At 63.4% G+C, this 16,446-nt stretch overlaps 2 protein-coding genes across 3 annotated transcripts; one reads left to right on the top strand and one right to left on the bottom strand.

The window, feature by feature from the left end:
* The first annotated feature begins 765 nt into the window (after positions 1-765).
* Positions 766-3,183, top strand: MMP23B (matrix metallopeptidase 23B). Of its 2 annotated transcripts, XM_037062202.1 has the most exons (8): positions 768-1,156; positions 1,476-1,612; positions 1,690-1,829; positions 1,895-2,062; positions 2,342-2,506; positions 2,579-2,689; positions 2,766-2,892; positions 2,977-3,183. In XM_037062202.1, the coding sequence occupies exons 1-8, from the start codon at positions 827-829 to the stop codon at positions 3,149-3,151; spliced, it is 1,353 nt and encodes a 450-aa protein (XP_036918097.1). In that variant the 5' UTR covers positions 768-826; the 3' UTR covers positions 3,152-3,183. The 2 variants fall into 2 exon arrangements, with proteins under 2 accessions (XP_036918098.1, XP_036918097.1); XM_037062203.1 differs by lacking the exon at positions 2,342-2,506 and having other exon boundaries at positions 766-1,156.
* A 631-nt stretch (positions 3,184-3,814) lies between these two features.
* CDK11B (cyclin dependent kinase 11B) lies at positions 3,815-16,121 on the bottom strand. The gene is made up of 20 exons (XM_037062201.1): positions 16,026-16,121; positions 15,673-15,796; positions 14,958-15,073; positions 14,038-14,165; positions 13,201-13,339; positions 9,865-10,001; positions 9,385-9,507; positions 9,186-9,281; positions 8,943-9,101; positions 8,495-8,560; positions 7,673-7,848; positions 6,689-6,779; positions 5,757-5,878; positions 5,416-5,521; positions 5,088-5,209; positions 4,910-5,017; positions 4,721-4,837; positions 4,504-4,652; positions 4,229-4,418; positions 3,815-4,138 (listed from the first exon to the last, which is right to left on the bottom strand). The coding sequence occupies exons 2-20, from the start codon at positions 15,781-15,783 to the stop codon at positions 4,046-4,048; spliced, it is 2,349 nt and encodes a 782-aa protein (XP_036918096.1). The 5' UTR covers positions 15,784-15,796; positions 16,026-16,121; the 3' UTR covers positions 3,815-4,045.
* Positions 16,122-16,446: the final 325 nt, after the last annotated feature.

Here is a 16,446-nt window from a genome sequence, read left to right as displayed (position 1 = left end):
CGCTGGCCCAGCGCGCCACTGTCATTCTGGGCTCCAGGCCTGGATGGAGAACGGGGAGGGCCAGGACCCTTGGCCTTGTACGGACTGCCCCACACACCCCTCCAACCCTCGGCCCTAGTTCCCCCAGCCCAGAAGCACCCTCGCCAACATTCTGCCTGCCCGCCGCCCCCCCCCCACCCGGGTACAGTTTGAATGCCACCCTCGAGTGTTCCAGCCTCAAGACACTGTCCCCCACCTCCCACCCGGGATCACTCCAGATGCGGGCCCTCTGCCCGGCTCCGCCGCGAGGGAGCCGAGTCAGGGATTCCTGGCTCTCTACGGATCCTGTCCCTGTGCGCCTTCCCCCCACATCCGCCGCCAGGTCCCTCCTCTGGCCTCTTCCAACTCTTGGTGGGACCCCTGCGGGTCCCCCTCCCTCCTGGCGCCGTCCCCGAGCCGCCTCTCCCGCCTCTCCCCGCTTAGCCGCCTGTACTCACTTGCCACGTCCCCTCCCTCAGCGTCCCCGCCCCTCTCATAAGGACCCTGACGGGCTGCACTGGGGACGTATCCTGAGCTGGCCTGGATGGAAGTTCTATTCCGGAGTCTCGTTCAGTGTCGAGGGAGTTGGGGGCGGTCCACTGAAGGGGAGGCCACAGGTCATTCAGCCCCAGCCAGTCTGGGACCCCAACTGACCATCCTTGCCCGATCTTGAACCCCGGGCGTGTCCCTTCCTGCCGACAGGGTACCTCCTGGCCCCCACCTCCCGCCCTAGTAGCTCCACCCAACAGGCCCTGACCAGGCCACCGCCACCGACCCGCAGGCCCGGGTCCCCCTCGCTGACAGTAGGATGGCCAGCCGGTTCCCTTCAGGGGTGGCTGTCCCCACCTCCCGCTCCCCACCCCCACCCCGGGGCTGTAACCCGAGCTGTCTCGGCGCCTCCCCCGGCTGTTCGCGCTCCTGCAGGTCCCACGGCCCAGGCGCCCAGAGCCCCGACAGCAAGTCGGAGTCCATGGGAGCCATGGCCCGCGGGCCCTGCGTCTCCTGGGCTTCGTGGGGCGCCCGCGCGCCGGCTGGTGGGCTGGGGGCCCTGCTGGGCGCCCTGTGCCTGCTGCCCGTCCTGACGCTGCTGGCCCGGCTGGGGGCCCCGGTTGCCTGGCCCTCCGCGAGCGCAGCACAGGTGAGTCCGCCCCCCCGCCCGTGGACCGGCGCAGGAGTCCAAGTGTCCGCGAGCCCTGGTGTCTGGCGGGGCTGGGGCAGGGGCAGCCTCTGGTCCCCCCAGCTCCACCCACTCCGTCCTGGCTTATCTTTAGTGACGTGTTGTTTTATGGCTGTAAAAGTGACACTTGCCGGCTTGAGGTAGAAAACCAGAAAATGCAGAAAAACCAAAAGTGGAAGTCAGTGCTGCCCCACCCCATCAGCTTCGAGTCAGGTCACCTGGTCTTTGGGACTCGGGCAGCCTCGCTGCTGCCTCCCCAGAGCACTCGCTTCCCTTGAAGGGAGAAGCCACGCCCCGCCCCGCGGGGGTCCCCACTACGCTGGGGCCCGGCCCGCTGCCCCACCAGGCGCCCCGCAGACGCCGCTACACGCTGACCCCAGCCAGGTTGCGCTGGGACCACTTCAACCTCACGTACAGGTGTGACCCTCGCCCTGGGGGGAGGCTGGGAGCCGCCTGGCCACCGCCCCCTCCCCGACCTCGAGCCTCCACCCCAGGATCCTGTCCTTCCCACGGAACCTGCTGAGCCCCAGAGAGACCCGGCAGGGTCTGGCCGCCGCCTTCCGCATGTGGAGTGAGGTGTCCCCGTTCAGCTTCCGCGAGGTGGCCGCCGAGCAGCCCAGCGACCTCCGAATAGGTGGGTGCAACACCCCCGGTCCCCCGCCCGCGGCCAGGACCCCTCTCAGTCCCCTGCTCCCCCAGGCTTCTACCCGGTCAACCACACGGACTGCCTGGTGTCCGCGCTGCACCACTGCTTCGACGGCCCCACGGGCGAGCTGGCCCATGCCTTCTTCCCCCCGCATGGCGGCATCCACTTTGACGACAGCGAGTACTGGGTCCTGGGCCCCACGCGCTACAGCTGGAAGAAAGGTGGGCCGGGGCGGGCGCCGATGGAGCGGTGCGGGGGGGGGGGGTCACACGGTCCGGGAGCGGGAGGCTGCGAGGAGGCCACGGGAAGCCCGAAGCCCCCAACCCCCATGCCGCTGGAGAGGAGCGAGGCTGCATTCCTGGGCGCCGAGCTCACCGCCGCGGCCGGCCTGGAACGTTCTCATCTGCCTGCGGCCGCAGCCCTGCCGGCGAGCAGCCTCGGGGAGCCAGGCCGGGGGGCGGGCAGGCCAGGCCCGACGCGCTGACCGGCGGGGCCCGCAGGAGTGTGGCTCACCGACCTGGTGCACGTGGCGGCCCATGAGATCGGCCACGCGCTGGGCCTGATGCACTCGCAGCACGGCCGCGCGCTCATGCACCTCAACGCCACGCTGCGCGGCTGGAAGGCGCTGTCGCAGGACGAGCTGTGGGGGCTGCACCGGCTCTACGGTGGGTCCCTGCGGGGGACGCGCGGGCGGGCCGGGGCCGGGACGGCACTGACGCCCGCCCGCCTTTCCGCAGGCTGCCTGGACCGGCTGTTCGTGTGCTCGTCTTGGGCGCGGAGGGGCTTTTGCGACGCCCGCCGCCGGCTCATGAAGAGGCTGTGCCCCAGTAGCTGTGACTTCTGCTACGGTACCGGGCGGGGGGGGGGCGGGGGAGGGGGGGCGGGGGGAGGGGGCGCTGACGCAGCCCTTCCCCGCCCCCGCAGAGTTCCCCTTCCCCACGGTGGCCGCCACCGCGCCGCCCCCCAGGACCAAAACCCGCCTGGTGCCGGAAGGCAGGAACGTGACCTTCCGCTGCGGCCAGAAGATCCTGCACAAGAAAGGCAAAGTGCAGTGAGTGGCCCGCCCGCGACGGCGAGGGGGCGGTGGGCCCGGGCCCCCGCCCAGCACTCGCCTCTGCCTCCGCCCCCTCCGCAGCTGGTACAAGGACCAGGAACCGCTCGAGTTCTCCTTCCCCGGCTACCTGGCGCTGGGCGAGGCGCACCTGAGCATCATCGCCAACGCCATCAACGAGGGCACCTACACGTGCGTGGTGCGCCGGCGGCAGCGCGTGCTCAGCACCTACTCCTGGCGAGTGCGCGTGCGCAGCTGAGCGCCCGGGCAGCCCATAAAACGCTTTCTCTCCGACGTCTCCGCGCCTTCTTGGGACGGGAGCGGGGCACCCAACCCGCGCCCGTTGGATGTGGGGAGCCTGAGGCCAGGATGCCTCAAGTGCCTGGCACTGCCCCTCGGGGTGGGTGAGGACAGGTCCCCCAGACCGAGGAGCCTTTCCCGGCCCGTCGCGCGCTCTGGGTTCGCTCGGGTCCAGGAAGGCAGAAGGGCTGGGCTGGGGAGGGTGGGCTGCGGGACAGACCGGACGGGAGCCGAGCTAGGGGGTCGGGCCCATGCAAGGAACCAGCTCGCCTCTGCCTGGGCCGCCCAGCCCAACTGGAGCAGGAACCGAGGCGGCCGGTCCAGGTGGCGCGGAGGCCACACCTGGTCCTGTGCGATCACGCCCAGGGCGGGCAGGGGAAGGACGCGCCGAGCTTCTGAGTCCATCTCCACGGGCGGCGCATCCTCAAAGGAGGCCCGCAGCTGAGCTCACTCGCTCAGCTCTGGGGACCGGGGCGGCTGGGAGGCGCCTGGGCGAAAACCCCGCTCGGACTGTGAATCGCGGCCACTCTCCGACCGCAGAGCCCGGAGGGCGGGGTGGCGGAGGTTGCACTCGCTGAGGCCCTGGCCTCTTGGGGCACGTTTGAAAACACACAGCTTTTCCTTCCACAAAGAAATAAGATTTAATTCTCTACAAATGTACAAGCCAAGATAAAATACAAAGGAAATGTAGAAAACAAGACCAGCAGTCCGAGACTCGAGGTCTATTCACAGCAGCCTGGGGGGCAGCATCTGCATCCAGCCGGCCCAGCGGTGCTCCAGCCTGCCCCCCGCTGCCCTGGTCCCCTCGGAGCCCCAGGCCCGCAGGGTTGTTGGTGTGGGGTCCGTGAGGAACTCAGAACTTGAGGCTGAAGCCGGGGCCCGCTGCGGAGGCCCCCTGGTTGGTGGTGGTGAGGTGAAAGCCGGTCTCCTTCAGGTCGTCGTCCCCCTGGGAAGCAAGCAGTGCCGTGGGGCCCGGCTGGGCCAGCCCCACCCCAGGGCCCCCCAGCCTTCCCTCAGGCGCCAGCCTGCCCCTCACCAGCTGGCTGTAGCCCAGGCCTCCCTCAGGGGGCCTCGGGCTGGTGCCGCGCTTCACCCTCTGCTGCTCGCTCTTGGCGGGCCACGTGGGGAACATGGAGGGGTCGATGGGGAGCGGGGTCTCCCGGAAATATTCGTGCTTGAGGCCGTCCTCGGCGCTGACCCTCCGCCCAGGGAAGTAGGTCAGGAACCTGGGGGAAAAGGCAGGTGGAGGTGGAACCCTCTGTAGGGGGCAGGGGGGGGTTGGGTGTGGGGAGCAGGGCCCACGGGGCTCACTTGTTCATGAGGTCGAAACCCTGGTCCGAGAGCAAGGCCCCAAAGCGCTTGCGCAGGTTGTTGTAGGGGTGCTCAGTGAAGGTCATCTTCTTCACTGCCGGGAGCTCGTTGTAGCCGGGCCAGATCTTCTCGCTGGGGGTCCCCAGGTCCTGAGAGAGGGACGCCTCAGAAGGACCATGCCCAGCAGACACCTCCCCCAGGAGGCGCCTTGACCCACCTTAAATACTTTGTTGATCTGATCGATCTCCGACTTCCCAGGGAACAGTGGCTTCTGCGTCAGCAGCTCCCCGAAAATGCAGCCCACGGACCACATGTCCACCGCCGTGGAGTACTCCTGGGGGGGCGCACGGGCTCAGGGGAAGGCGGGGCCGAGCACGCAGGGCACCCCACACAGCCAGGGACTCACCTTGGCCCCCAGCAGCAGCTCCGGGGCGCGGTACCACAGGGTCACCACTACTGGGGTGTAGGCCTTCAGAGGGGACCCGTACTCCCGCGCCAGCCCGAAGTCCCCCACCTGTGAGGACAGGGCAGTGGTGAGCGGGCTGTGGCGGGGGGCGGGCGCCCCCTGGTGGGCGGAGGCTCACCTTGAGGATGCCGGCGTGGCTCAGCAGCAGGTTGGAGGTCTTGAGGTCGCGGTGCAGGATCCAGTTGTCGTGCAGGTGCTTCACGCCGCACAGCAGCTGGATCATCAGGGTCTTCACCTCCCCTGGAAGGCATGGGGCATGGCGCAGTCACCCTGGGCACGCCCCCAACTTGGCACGCACACGCACCCACGCAGCGTGTGGCGCCCGTGGTGATCCCACCGCTCCCAGGGACAATGCTGGGCTGCCTGAGTGCAGGGCTGCCCTCCTGGGGACATAACCTATAGGCCACCTGGAGGGGGCACACTCAGGACCACGGGGCCCGGCCCACCTGGCAGGAAAGGCTGCTTCATGGTCTCCATCAGGCTCTTGAGGTCGTGCTCCACGTAGTTCATCACGATGTAAATCTTGTCCATGTTGCTGCCCACAACGATCTCCTGGGGAACGAAGGGACCATGGGCACCCGGGCCTCTGTTCCTGCCTAGATGCCTGGACCCCCAGCAGCCTGACACCCCAGGGCAGACGCCAGGGGACGGCACCGACTGAGAGGGACGACTCCGATGTGCCTGGCGTTTCTGGAGACCAGACTGCATTTCTTCGCCGTCTGAGAAAGAGCTGAGCCCAGGGGTCTAACCCGCCTGACCCTCTTGGGGGCACGGGTGGGCCACCTACCCTGACGGTCACGATGTTGGGATGCTGCGCCTTGAGGATGGTGTTGATCTCCCTCAGCGACGTGATAGGGAAGCCTTCCTTCTCCTTCTCCATTTTCAGGCGCTTCAGAGCCACGATCTCATCTGCAGGGAGCGCACAGACGGGGGCTGGGGACCCGGCCTCCTGAGTGCAGTAACCAGGGCGGGCCTGGGTGCTGCCGGGACCGGGGGTCGCAGACCTGGGTGCCAAGAAGCCCAGACCCCGGCCACCGAAGTACAATGTGCCCAGGCCAGCCGTCCCATAGAACTGCCAAGGAGAGTCTCCCACTGCACTCATGTCCCCACTAGGACCAGGGCACACGGCCAGACCTAGACACCTGACACCCATTCTCCGGGCGTGTGGGCTCATATGACCTCACCAACACCTAAGATCCCAGGTAGGCACACCATGGTGGTGGTGGTGGGGTTGCGACCCCCCACACCATTCAGGGGCCATCGCTCAAGGCTGGTGCCCCAGCAGCTCCAAGCCCTTGCCTGGCTGACTTCCTCCTCCCCTTGTGACAACAGGTGACATTCCTTCAACCAAACAGTAGTGTCTCGTGGTCAGGCTGGCCTCTGGAGGTACCAAAGGCAATGCTCTGGGGTGTCATCCACGAGTCTGCCTGATGCTGGCTAGGCAGGCAAGGCCTCGCCCCACACCAGGGAGGGCGGCGCCCAGGACTGCAGGGGCGGCGGGCTCCCTGGCCTGAGTGTAGGGCACAGATTCCTCTGCCCTGAGTGTGGACAGGACACCGTCCCGAAATCCAACTGCCCTCCCAGAATCAGCATAGGGCCGCACACACCTGTGCATGGTGAAACCGGCGAGTGGCTGTGCCCAGGAACACTGCTCCTCAGGCCTCCGTGTCCCTGCCCCCACCTGCCTTCCCTTCGGGGGCCATGTGAGACCCTACCCACCTGTCTTCTTGTCCTTGGCTCTGTAGACCACACCGTATGTGCCCTCCTCGATCCTGTTCAGGCACTGGAACTCCTCCACGCTCCGACAGCCCTGGGGAGGCGGGGCATGGCGTGAGGTGTGACAGTGGGAGTGGACACCCCACTTGACACCTCAGGACGGACCGAATGTTGGGGGTGGGGCAGGCACTCTGGTCTCTGTTTTCTGCACTGAGAGCTGCCCCTTGGAGATGAAACAAAACTGCACAGACGAGGCCAGTCCAGGCACGCCCTTCCTGCAGGCCCTGTGTGTCCTAAAGGGACTGAGGCCACCCAAGCCCCACCAGCCCCTGGCCCTCCCTCTGTCTGCACCCTGCTGGGCTGCAGTGGCCCACCCAGGGCCCTGGGGGCAGCGTGCAGGGCTGGGCTGCCCCCCCAATGTAGCATGGGGCCAGGGGTGCACTGTGGGGAAGTGCCATCTGGCAGACCAGCTAATAAGGAGCCGGGACAGCTCAGGTGCACTGTGACGGCCAGAGGGAGCCCCACTGTCCCTGAACCCAGGGTGGGGCCAGCAGGCCTCGGGGCTCCAGGCAGGGCCAACAACCATAGAAAGCCAGGGAACCAGAGGCTGCTCACCCCTCTCAGGACCCACTCCTCCCCAAGGACCCCTGCAGTGTCCCCGCTACTAATGTCCCAAGAAGAAAGCACATGCAGGTGCCCACCACGGCCCAGGACCCCATGCAGGCCCGTGGAGGAGGGCCCACAGCAAGAGTGACCACCAGGCCGGCCACTCACCAGGCTGTCTGCCTTCCACACATGGGGCCCCCAGGGACTTCGTGGCCGGACCTCGCCCACAGACATGAGGGAGGCGGTGGCCAAGCCCTTCACAGCAGCTTTTGCTGCACCCAGGTGGCAGCGCCCCTGCCCCCGCCCCGCCCCGGCCCTGCTCTCAGCCACGGGCCTGCTGAAATCAGCAAGGCAGAGCCAGGGGGGTGGGAAGCGCCTCACCTGCAGGGCGGGCAAGTACTTGGGTAGCTCTTGCTTGAGCTCGACGGGCGACAGGGCCGGGGACTCAGGCACGAACTCCCCTTCGGTCAGGGCGCTGCTCTGTGGGGTGGCCTCCCCCATGTCTTCCTCTCCTTCTTCACTTTCTCCAGAATCTCGGTCAAAACGCGATTCTGGAACTTCCAAATTTACAGCCGGTTATGGGACCAAGAATGAACCACTGTCACAAGCCCCAACCTGCTCTGCAGGTGGGGACACCAAGGGCACAGAGAGGCCACACAATGGTGACACAAGAGCTTGACAGCAGTGACATGCAAGCTGCTTCCCTGGAGAGAGGGCACTGGGGCTCGCTGGCTGGACCACGACCACCAGGAGCCACTGTCCAGATGCTAGGCTTAAAGGAGAAGGCCGGGGACTATGGTGTTGAGGGCACAGCCTGGCTGCCTGCAGGACCCCGGGCTCAAGCGCAACCCAGGGCTCAGACGCGAGCTGCTGTCACCATCCCCTTGTGCTGAGGCCGGGCCAGGGCTGGTGGAGGCCCACCTCCTGTCCAGGCCCCAGTGGCACTCAGAGTGGCATTCAGTTAGCACTGTCCCCTTGGGGGGATGCTGGCCCCCCACTGGCCCAGTGTGGTGCTCGGTGTGGCACCCAGCTCAGTCCTGGGACATGGCCAGGACAGGAGTGCCCTGTGGTCTCTGGGGCCTGACATGGCTTGGAGGGCAGTGTGTTTCAGTGATTGCTGCAGTCACGCTCAGTTTTTAACCAGTGTCATCGCCGCCAGGGACAGATGCGGAGAACACAAACTACCACAGGGAGGCCTCTTACCCATGAGGATGTGGTTCTCGGTCTCTCGTTCTTCGTCTTCACTCATCTCTTCTTCACTCACTTCCTCTGCAAGACAGAACGGGCATTGGCCAGCTGTTGCCTGGCCAGGCAGTGCCACCCAGCATGCCCTGGGGCCTGCTCCTTCCACCAGTTTCAGGTAAGTCTCAGGTAGCAAGGCACTTTCAACTTGTAAGTTTTCTAACACTAGACCTCTACTGATTTATCTGCAGTTCCCAAAATTCTATCGAAATACGCTGTCGCGTGCCCTGGCCAGGTAGCTCAGGGGGTAAGAGCATCATCCTGATACGCCAAGGCCAGGGCACACGCAGGAACGAGCCAATGCAGCACAGATGAGCCAAACGGCACATCGATTGCTCTCTCTATATAGTCGGTAATGAAATGCAATAAAACAGATAAAACACACCGCCACATGCCACTCTCTCCTCACCAGCTGACTGTCCAGACGCATCCTCCGAGTTGCTCCCAGTCTCCTCTTCTTCCTCTTCCTCCTCCTCCTCTTCTTCCTCCTCCTCCTCCGATTCTTCACTACTGCTCCCCTCCTCCTCCTCCTCCTCCTCTTCCTCTTCTGACCCGGACCCGGATTCCGCTTTTGGAAGCAAACGGCAGGATGTGAGCTCTCAGGTCCCCGCTGTGTGACAGCGAGACGGGGCCTGGCCAGGCGAGCGGCTACCTGAGGAGGACGCGGCCGAGCTGGTTCTCCTCTCGCTGTCGCTGACATCTTGTAGGTCAGACAGCAGGTCTCTCTCTTCCACCTTCTCTTCTTTCACTGATAAAGTGGGCCCCCGCAGGTGGTTTTGGGGGCCTATTTTAAGGACTTTCTAGCAACCGCCCCCAGAACAGCAACCCAAGCAGGTGCAGCCCGGCCCTACCTGGCTTCCGGCCGTCTCCCAGCTCGAACCTCTCCCGAGGCGGCCGGGGCGGGCTGCGGCCCCAGTGGCTGGCCTTCATTTTGTCGCCATAGTCCTCTCGCACGGTCCGGTGATGGGCAGAGACTGGCACCAGGCAGAGCAAGACACAGCAGTGGCAGCAGCCTCCAGCCCGCAGGGCCCTCCCGTCCCCCTCTCACCCGCACCCCTACTGAGGGTGATGGCCCTCATGTGTGCAGGGCAGACACGGCCACACACACCTGCCTGCAGGACCCAGGGCAGAGGCCAAGAACCCACCCCGAGGACCGGGTGGACCCTCCAGGGCCACCTCCCCAAGTCTGGGTGCACCCCTGTGGGCAGCAGGCGCACAAGACACTGACATGGCTGTCGAATGCCAGGCCTGGGTGGCCCCTGGTCGTATGGCTCCTTGGGTGCAGCTCCCAGCACCGCCCCCTCCGGGCCTCCCTGGTCCAGCAGGCGCACCTTCCCGCCGCGCCTCCCGCTCCTTGCGCCGCTCCTCCGCACGCCGCTCCCGCTCCTTCTGCTCCCGCTGCTCCTTCTGCTGCTCCCGCAGCTTGCGCTCCCGCTCCCGCTTGCGCTCCAGCTGCTCCAGGCGGTCCCTGCAGCAGGCACAGGCCACTTCTTCACACACAGAAAGGTCACTCTCTTACCCCAGTGCTTCCCCCGAACTTGTAAACTGCCTCTTTCCACTGTTCAGCCCAGAGCTCTTCAGAGGCAGAAGCCATGAGCAGGCACATCCCGAGGGCGCCGCTCCCAGGAGCACGGCAGATGAACAGGTGGTGCGAGCAGCGGCCCTGTCGGAAACTGCCGCCCGCCAGCGCCTTCCTGTCCGCCAGCTCCAAGTGCCGAGGACCGCCGGGCACACACCGCGGCACCGCCTGAATCCGCCTGCCTGCCAGGCACATCTCCATGGCTGCGGTGAGATGCATGTAGAAAACAGCTTCAGGGCCATGTCAGTGTAGGAAACACTAGTCACCAAGGTGTGTGTGGGTCATGGCACCACAAGGTGGCCAAAGGGTGAGACCCGACCATAGGTAACTCCCACAGCCCCCTCGTTCCGCCTCACACACAAACACGTGAAAAGAGAAGCACTCTCCTACCCCCAGAAACGCGACGAGAGCAACCGTGAGAACGCCAGGCCCCACACAGACATCGTCCCCGAGGGGCTGGGCGAAGGGCACCAGAGGCCTACGTGCAGTTTTGTAGGTGTGAGTCCAAGCTCGTTGAAAATAGAGCTGTGGTTCACTTGACATATAAAGTTTAATAACTGATTGCAATTTTCACAAATGTGTGAAGTTGTGCAACCGCCACCACAGCCACTTGTAAAACCTTCTCGCTACTGCCGGGGCTGGGCAGCGCAACGGGTTGCAGCGTCGCCCCCACGCACCACGGTTGTGGGTTCAATCCTCAGTCGGAGCTCACACAGAAATCAACTAAAAGCACAAACAAGTGAAAGACCACATCGACCTGTCTCTCTGCCCCTCCTTCCTCTGTAAGACCAGTGAGTAAACAACTGAAAAGCAAAGACACCTTTCCGTCGTGGGCACGCTCCCTCAAGCCTGCCCACCGTGGTCAGCCCCCACCCTCCAAAGATCCCGCAGTCTGCCTGTTTTGAGTTTTCTGGACACTCCTGCTGCTGCTTCAGGCTGTCTGCTTCCCTCTCCCAGGTTCTGAGGGAGGAGCTGCGCTGTCAGCCTGGACAAACCCCGACATCTACCCCCTCCCCCCTGCCCCAGTCTCAGACACTGGTGCTCAGAGCCCGCACTCTGCCCTCGGTGCAGCTGCAGCCGCACCCGTGAGTTCTGACGTCACCTTCATTCCAACTCACTTCAGAACTCTGTTTATTCATGGTATCTTCCTCAGGCCACAGGTTATTCAGAAATGGTTGTGGGCCCTGGCTGGTGTGGCTCAGTGGACTGAGCACGGGCCTGCGAACCAAGGGATCGTGGTTCGATTCCCAGTCGGGGCACATGCCTAGGTTGCAGGCCAGTTCCCAGCAGGGGACACACAAGAGGCAACCATACATTGATATTTCTCTCCCTCTCTCCTTCCTTTCCCCTCTAAAGCCAAATAAATAAAATCTTAAAAAAAAAAAAAAGAAAAAAATGGTTGTGGGACTTTTTAAACTTTTGGGGACTTCCTGGGGTTTCTTTCTGCTGCTGACTTTCAACTTAATTCTTTGGTGGTGAGAAGCATAATCTGTATGATTTCCACTCTTTTAAGGTACACATTCAACTCCTGTGTACCTTAAACTCGCTCCACCTTCAACTCCTGCTTCCAGGTCTTTTCTGAAGTCAAGTCTTTCCTAAAACTGGACACTCACTTTTTACTGGTGCTTCCCCTGACTCCTTAACAGGACTCTTACTTTCTCAGTTCTTTGTACATCTCAATATTTTTTGTTGAAAATTGGACACTTTAGGTAATGTAGCCACTATGGATTCTAATTTTCCCTCTTAGCTGCTGCTGTTTGTTCAACAACCTGATGGGCTAAACCTGCCTCCCTTGCAGAGCTGTGGCCAGTGCTGTTTCCTGCGTCCCTTTTCAAGCCTGGTGTCCTTGGGGTTGGTCTCACAGCTGTGCGGCCAGCCCACACTGGACACTCCGTGCAGCGCAGCAGACACGCATACTTCCCAGGCCAACTGCACACCCGGACGCCTTGGGGGCAGCGTGCACCTCCCGGGGGTCTTCTACCTTCGCCTCCTGGCCTCAGCCCCTCCCACACCCTCTGCAACACGAGCGCCAAGGCTCTTCTCACACGGCTTCCTGAGATGCCTGTCTTCTCAGATGCCTGTCTCGTCCAGTCCTGGCTGTGGGAAACGTAAGCACCTTCCTGACAGCAGCCGCCTCCCACGCTCTCTCTGCAAATGACCTCCACACACTGCAGGGGCCTGGTGTCCCCACATGCCCATGTCCCGTCACCCTGGACCACAGAGGACAGGGCTGGGGCTACCAGACGCTCTCTCCTGGGAATTAGAGCCCGCCAAGAGGAGCCTGCAAACGAAGCCTGGTGTCCCAGCTCCTGGGCTCTTCTCAAGGCCTCTGGGATCTCCTCTGTTACTTTTCCCAGAACTGGTCTATTTCTGCTGGGACCCAGAGAACTCTAGCACTGCATACAGAACAGAATGCAAAGACGGGTGCTGAGTGAAGAGCTGCTGACCCCCCGCACCAGGCGTCTCCTGAGCACTGTGCCAGCATCTGCACGTGGGGACGAGGCCGGCTGTCTCGCGGTCACGTCCCTCCTTACCGTGGCCTGAACACAGCACAGCGCTGCATGTCCCGTCACAGGGCACTTCCCTCGCCACCCTGCAGAGCCCAGCTCAGAGACACCTGCTCCTCCTCTTCACCTGTCGTCGGCCGACAGGTCTGGGAAGTAAATTCCTCTCTTTGCTGCCCTGTTCTCTCCCCACACTGTTCCGAGTCTGGCCCGAACCGTCACACCTCCTGTCTGAACTCCCAAGCCCAGCCCCCAGCGCCCCCAGCTTCACGCCCATGGCACACTCACACAGGGTCTCTGGCGTGAGTCAGGCTCTGCTCAGTCTGGCGGCTGAGGGGCTTCCCCACCCACCTCCATTGGGAAGAGGTGGAAACCCAGACTTCCGTTCCCTTGACTATTTCCTCTCACTCGGTTCACACCCAATTCCGGCTTCCAAATGCAGTGAAAGTGCCCTGCCTCCAGGACCACCCCGCGGGAGAGCCCCCTCCTGTGCCATGCCTGCTCCACGTGGCATGTCTCCTCTGTGCGATGGGATGCTGCCACCACGCGCACGCACTCAGGGCCCACGACCACCTGCCCCTCACCTCTCTCTCCGGGAGTGCTCTCTGGCCATCTCCCTCCGCTTCTGCCTCTCCCACTCCCGGCGCGCCTTGTCCTGCTCCTCTCGGTGCCGCTTCCGGCGCTCGTGCTCCCTCTCCTTCTCCTTGGCCCTGGCATGCTTGCCTGGTGAGGGGGAGACGCATCACACAGGGAACAGACATGCAAACACTTAACTTGGAGACATCCAGCAAAGGACAAATGTTTATTTAATGATTGGGAGAAACACGTGGTTTTATGGTAAAAAAAAAAAGACAAACACATAAAACTAAGTGAGTCTCCAAGTAAGAAAGGACAAAAATGTGGTTATCACTATATGGTAAAAATGGGGTTTTCCACCTTATAAAAGTCTCCTGTAGTGAGCTCTGATTGGGTATTCCTTTCATAAGTTTTAAGAAATCACCATTCAGAAAGAACAGGAGACAAAGTCTAGATCCTTTGCATGGGATTCTCCATGTCCCCTAAAGCCAGGCCAGTCCAATCAGACCCCCCAGACCCAGGAGCCCCAGAGAGCGGAGCCACCACGGGACTCTGTGGAGCACCCAGCTCGCGGTCAGAGCGAGCCAGCGCTGCAGAGTGAGTCTCCCCAACTTCCGGGGACGGAAGACAACTCTGTGAACAGTATGCACCAAGACAACATCACGACAGGAACAAGCCAGAATAAAAAATAGCTACTCAGAACGATTTACAATAAACTTATGCTTTTAGCTAAAATTTTACTTCCTCTTCCTTTCCCACCGACTCCAGAGAAGATGGAAGCCCAAGACCTAGGGCGCACGCAGACAGCCCGGGGACAGGGCAGAAGCAGACGCGGGCTCCCCTACCCCCTTCCGCCGAGTGGCTGCGGTGCCGGCGCTTCTCTTTCCTCTTCTCGTCCTTCCTGTGGTGGGCCTTCTCCTTCCTCGACATCTGCTGGGGCGGCTTGATGGCCAAGGAGTCGTCCTCCTCCCCTCTGGAACGAGACACAGCAGCGCCGCGTCGGGCGGGAGGAAGCCCCGCAGGGGCATCAGGGTGCAGTGGGCTGTCTCCAGTGGGGGTGGTGCAGGGCTCCAGTCACGGAGAAAGCGGGGTCTGAACCAGCCTTTACGAGACTGTTCATTGTGAAACTGGAGGCGAGACTAGGTTCAGCACACACTCGTGTGAACAGCGTGAGGGAGGAACCACTGTGGTGCACGAACTGTAAACATCTGAGGAAACTGGGAAGGAGTAAGATGCACGTGCGGTTTTACACACACGGGACACGGTTACTACAAGATGCCGCACACGTGCCTCAAGTGCACATTGTAAGTACATGCAGTTTGTTCCTTGTGCCTCAATGAAGCTGTTTAACAAAAAGTCGCAGCGTTTTAATCAAACCAAGTGACCCGAAAAGGTGATTCAACAATATTTCAAGGAACCGCGTGGCCGAAACCCTGGGGGAACGCACACGATGGCCTTTCCACCCAACGCAGGCCCCTCCGTGCAGAGGGAACAAGTGCATAGAGACCAGGCCCAGGCCCTCCGCGGGGTCTGCCCGGGCTGCGTCCGCATTCCTCGCTGGCAGAGAACTTGGACAGCGACTGCGCCGACACCCCCCCGCCCCCCGCCCCCGCAAACACCCGGCGGGGACACCCGCGCACTCAGAGCAGCCTCGCAACCACAAAGGCAAGAACACACACGCGATCCGCCGGGGACCCCGAGTCCTGCCTGCCAGCTCTCCCATCGTGCCCTGAGCAGGCCCAGGCCCCCGGCCAGCACCGCTCACCTGTCCTCCATGGAGTCCTCGCGGCGGTAGGGCGAGTTCCGGATGGTGATCTCCATGCGGTGGTCCCTCAGCTCCCCCTCCTCCAGGGAGTCCCGCTTGGAGTCCCTGTCATCAGACTGGGAGGCGCGCAGGAAGTCACTCCCCTGGCGGGGACCGGCGTCTTTGTGGACAGGGAAATCCTGCCAGCGTCCCCAAGCACACTTTCGTATACACTTGGTGGGGTTTATGAAAAGGTTTGTTAAAAATCTCTATCCTTAAAAATACAAAAAGCTCCCAAATCCCGCAGACGGGAAAGTGAGACGCTCCGTGGCTCAGCGCCTGTGGCTCAGCGCGGAGAACGGCGGGCGTCCCCGAGCACAGCGGGGCCGGAACGCGCACTTCCCACCGAAGCGCTTCCTGACTCTGCGCGACGCTCCCACTCCGGGGGCTGCGCCTCGGCGCCCTCGCGGGGCCCTCCTGCCCGCGCCCTCCCCGAGGGGCCGACCGGCCGGGCGGGCGGGACGGACGCCGCCCCAGGAAGCAGCCAGGAACAGCCGCGCCCCCGACCGCCCCGGACGCGGGCTGAGCCGGAGAGCGCCTCTGCGAGTTCCTAGACCGGGCGCTGGGCTCCCCGGCGACCTTCGCAGGCACAGAAGAACTTCACCCAAGACGCGCCGTTCTAACGGGGACACGAGGGCACAGACACTGATCCCCGTACGCAGACACCATGGCTTACGTTTTTCAGGCGCTTGATCTCTGCTTTCTCCTCTTGCTCCTTGCGGCGTTTCTTCTCCTGAAGAATTTCATCTAAGGTTTTCACTTTCCAAGAGTCCTTTTCATCACCCATTTGAGTTCGAACACTGCAAACCGAGAGAACCCAGGCTGCGTCGGGGACGCGGCGCCGACGCCCCGGGTCCCGCCCCCGGCCGCGGGCCCGGGTTCCCGCGGCTCAGCCGCACGCAGCCCGGGAGAGTCCGGAGCGGTTGGCTCGGGCAGTCGGGGCCCGCCGCCTCCTCAACCCCGAGCCCCACGCGGGCAAGACGGGACGGAGGAGACGCGCCTCAGCCAAGGCGGCCGCCCGCTGCTCACCCCTGCGCCGCCGCCGCCGCCGCGGGTCCCGGAGCCTGAGGAGAAACAGCGCCCGGCGCGCGCCTGGAGCGTCGTTACTTCCTGCGTCGGCGCGGGGTGATGACGTAGGCACGACTCAAAGGTGGGACTCTGGCCCCGAGAAGAAATTGTGCTAGCGCGTGCGTTGTGCGTCACTTCCGGCCTCGGCGCCTAGTGACGAAATCCGCAGCTAACCGGATGCGGGTGCCGCCCCGCTTCCTACCACGGCGTTGAGGCCACCCCGGACTAGTCGCGGCGCAGGGACCTTGGAGCCCACCACTCGGCCCGCGGGGCCGGCGCCCCGGTTCCCCTTTGGAGGCGAGGCTGCCCTGCCCGGGGGGCGCTCAGTGGGCAGGGCGTCATCCCCCAGCTAAAGGCCGCCGAGGCTCGATTCCCGAGGAGG

This window comes from Sturnira hondurensis, unplaced genomic scaffold (genome assembly GCF_014824575.4).
Source record: "Sturnira hondurensis isolate 20B ecotype Veracruz unplaced genomic scaffold, ASM1482457v3 Scaffold0013931, whole genome shotgun sequence".
NCBI lineage: Eukaryota > Metazoa > Chordata > Mammalia > Chiroptera > Phyllostomidae > Sturnira > Sturnira hondurensis.
This window is presented reverse-complemented; position numbering and strand designations above follow the sequence as displayed.

What these genes read in the sequence shown, in the direction of transcription:
- MMP23B (XM_037062202.1), top strand. Translation starts at nt 827, where the DNA reads ATGGCCAGCCGGTTCCCTTCAGGGGTGGCTGTCCCCACCTCCCGCTCC. An exon ending in CCTCCGCGAGCGCAGCACAG is followed by an intron (nt 1,157 to 1,475) that starts GTGAGTCCGCCC and finishes CTTCCCTTGAAG; the next exon opens with GGAGAAGCCACGCCCCGCCC. An exon ending in GCGCTACAGCTGGAAGAAAG is followed by an intron (nt 2,063 to 2,341) that starts GTGGGCCGGGGC and finishes CGGGGCCCGCAG; the next exon opens with GAGTGTGGCTCACCGACCTG.
- CDK11B (XM_037062201.1), bottom strand. Translation starts at nt 15,783, where the DNA reads ATGGGTGATGAAAAGGACTCTTGGAAAGTGAAAACCTTAGATGAAATT. An exon ending in GAGCACTCCCGGAGAGAGAG is followed by an intron (nt 10,002 to 13,200) that starts GTGAGGGGCAGG and finishes TGCCTGCTGCAG; the next exon opens with GGACCGCCTGGAGCAGCTGG. An exon ending in GAAGCAGCCTTTCCTGCCAG is followed by an intron (nt 5,210 to 5,415) that starts GTGGGCCGGGCC and finishes CATGCCTTCCAG; the next exon opens with GGGAGGTGAAGACCCTGATG.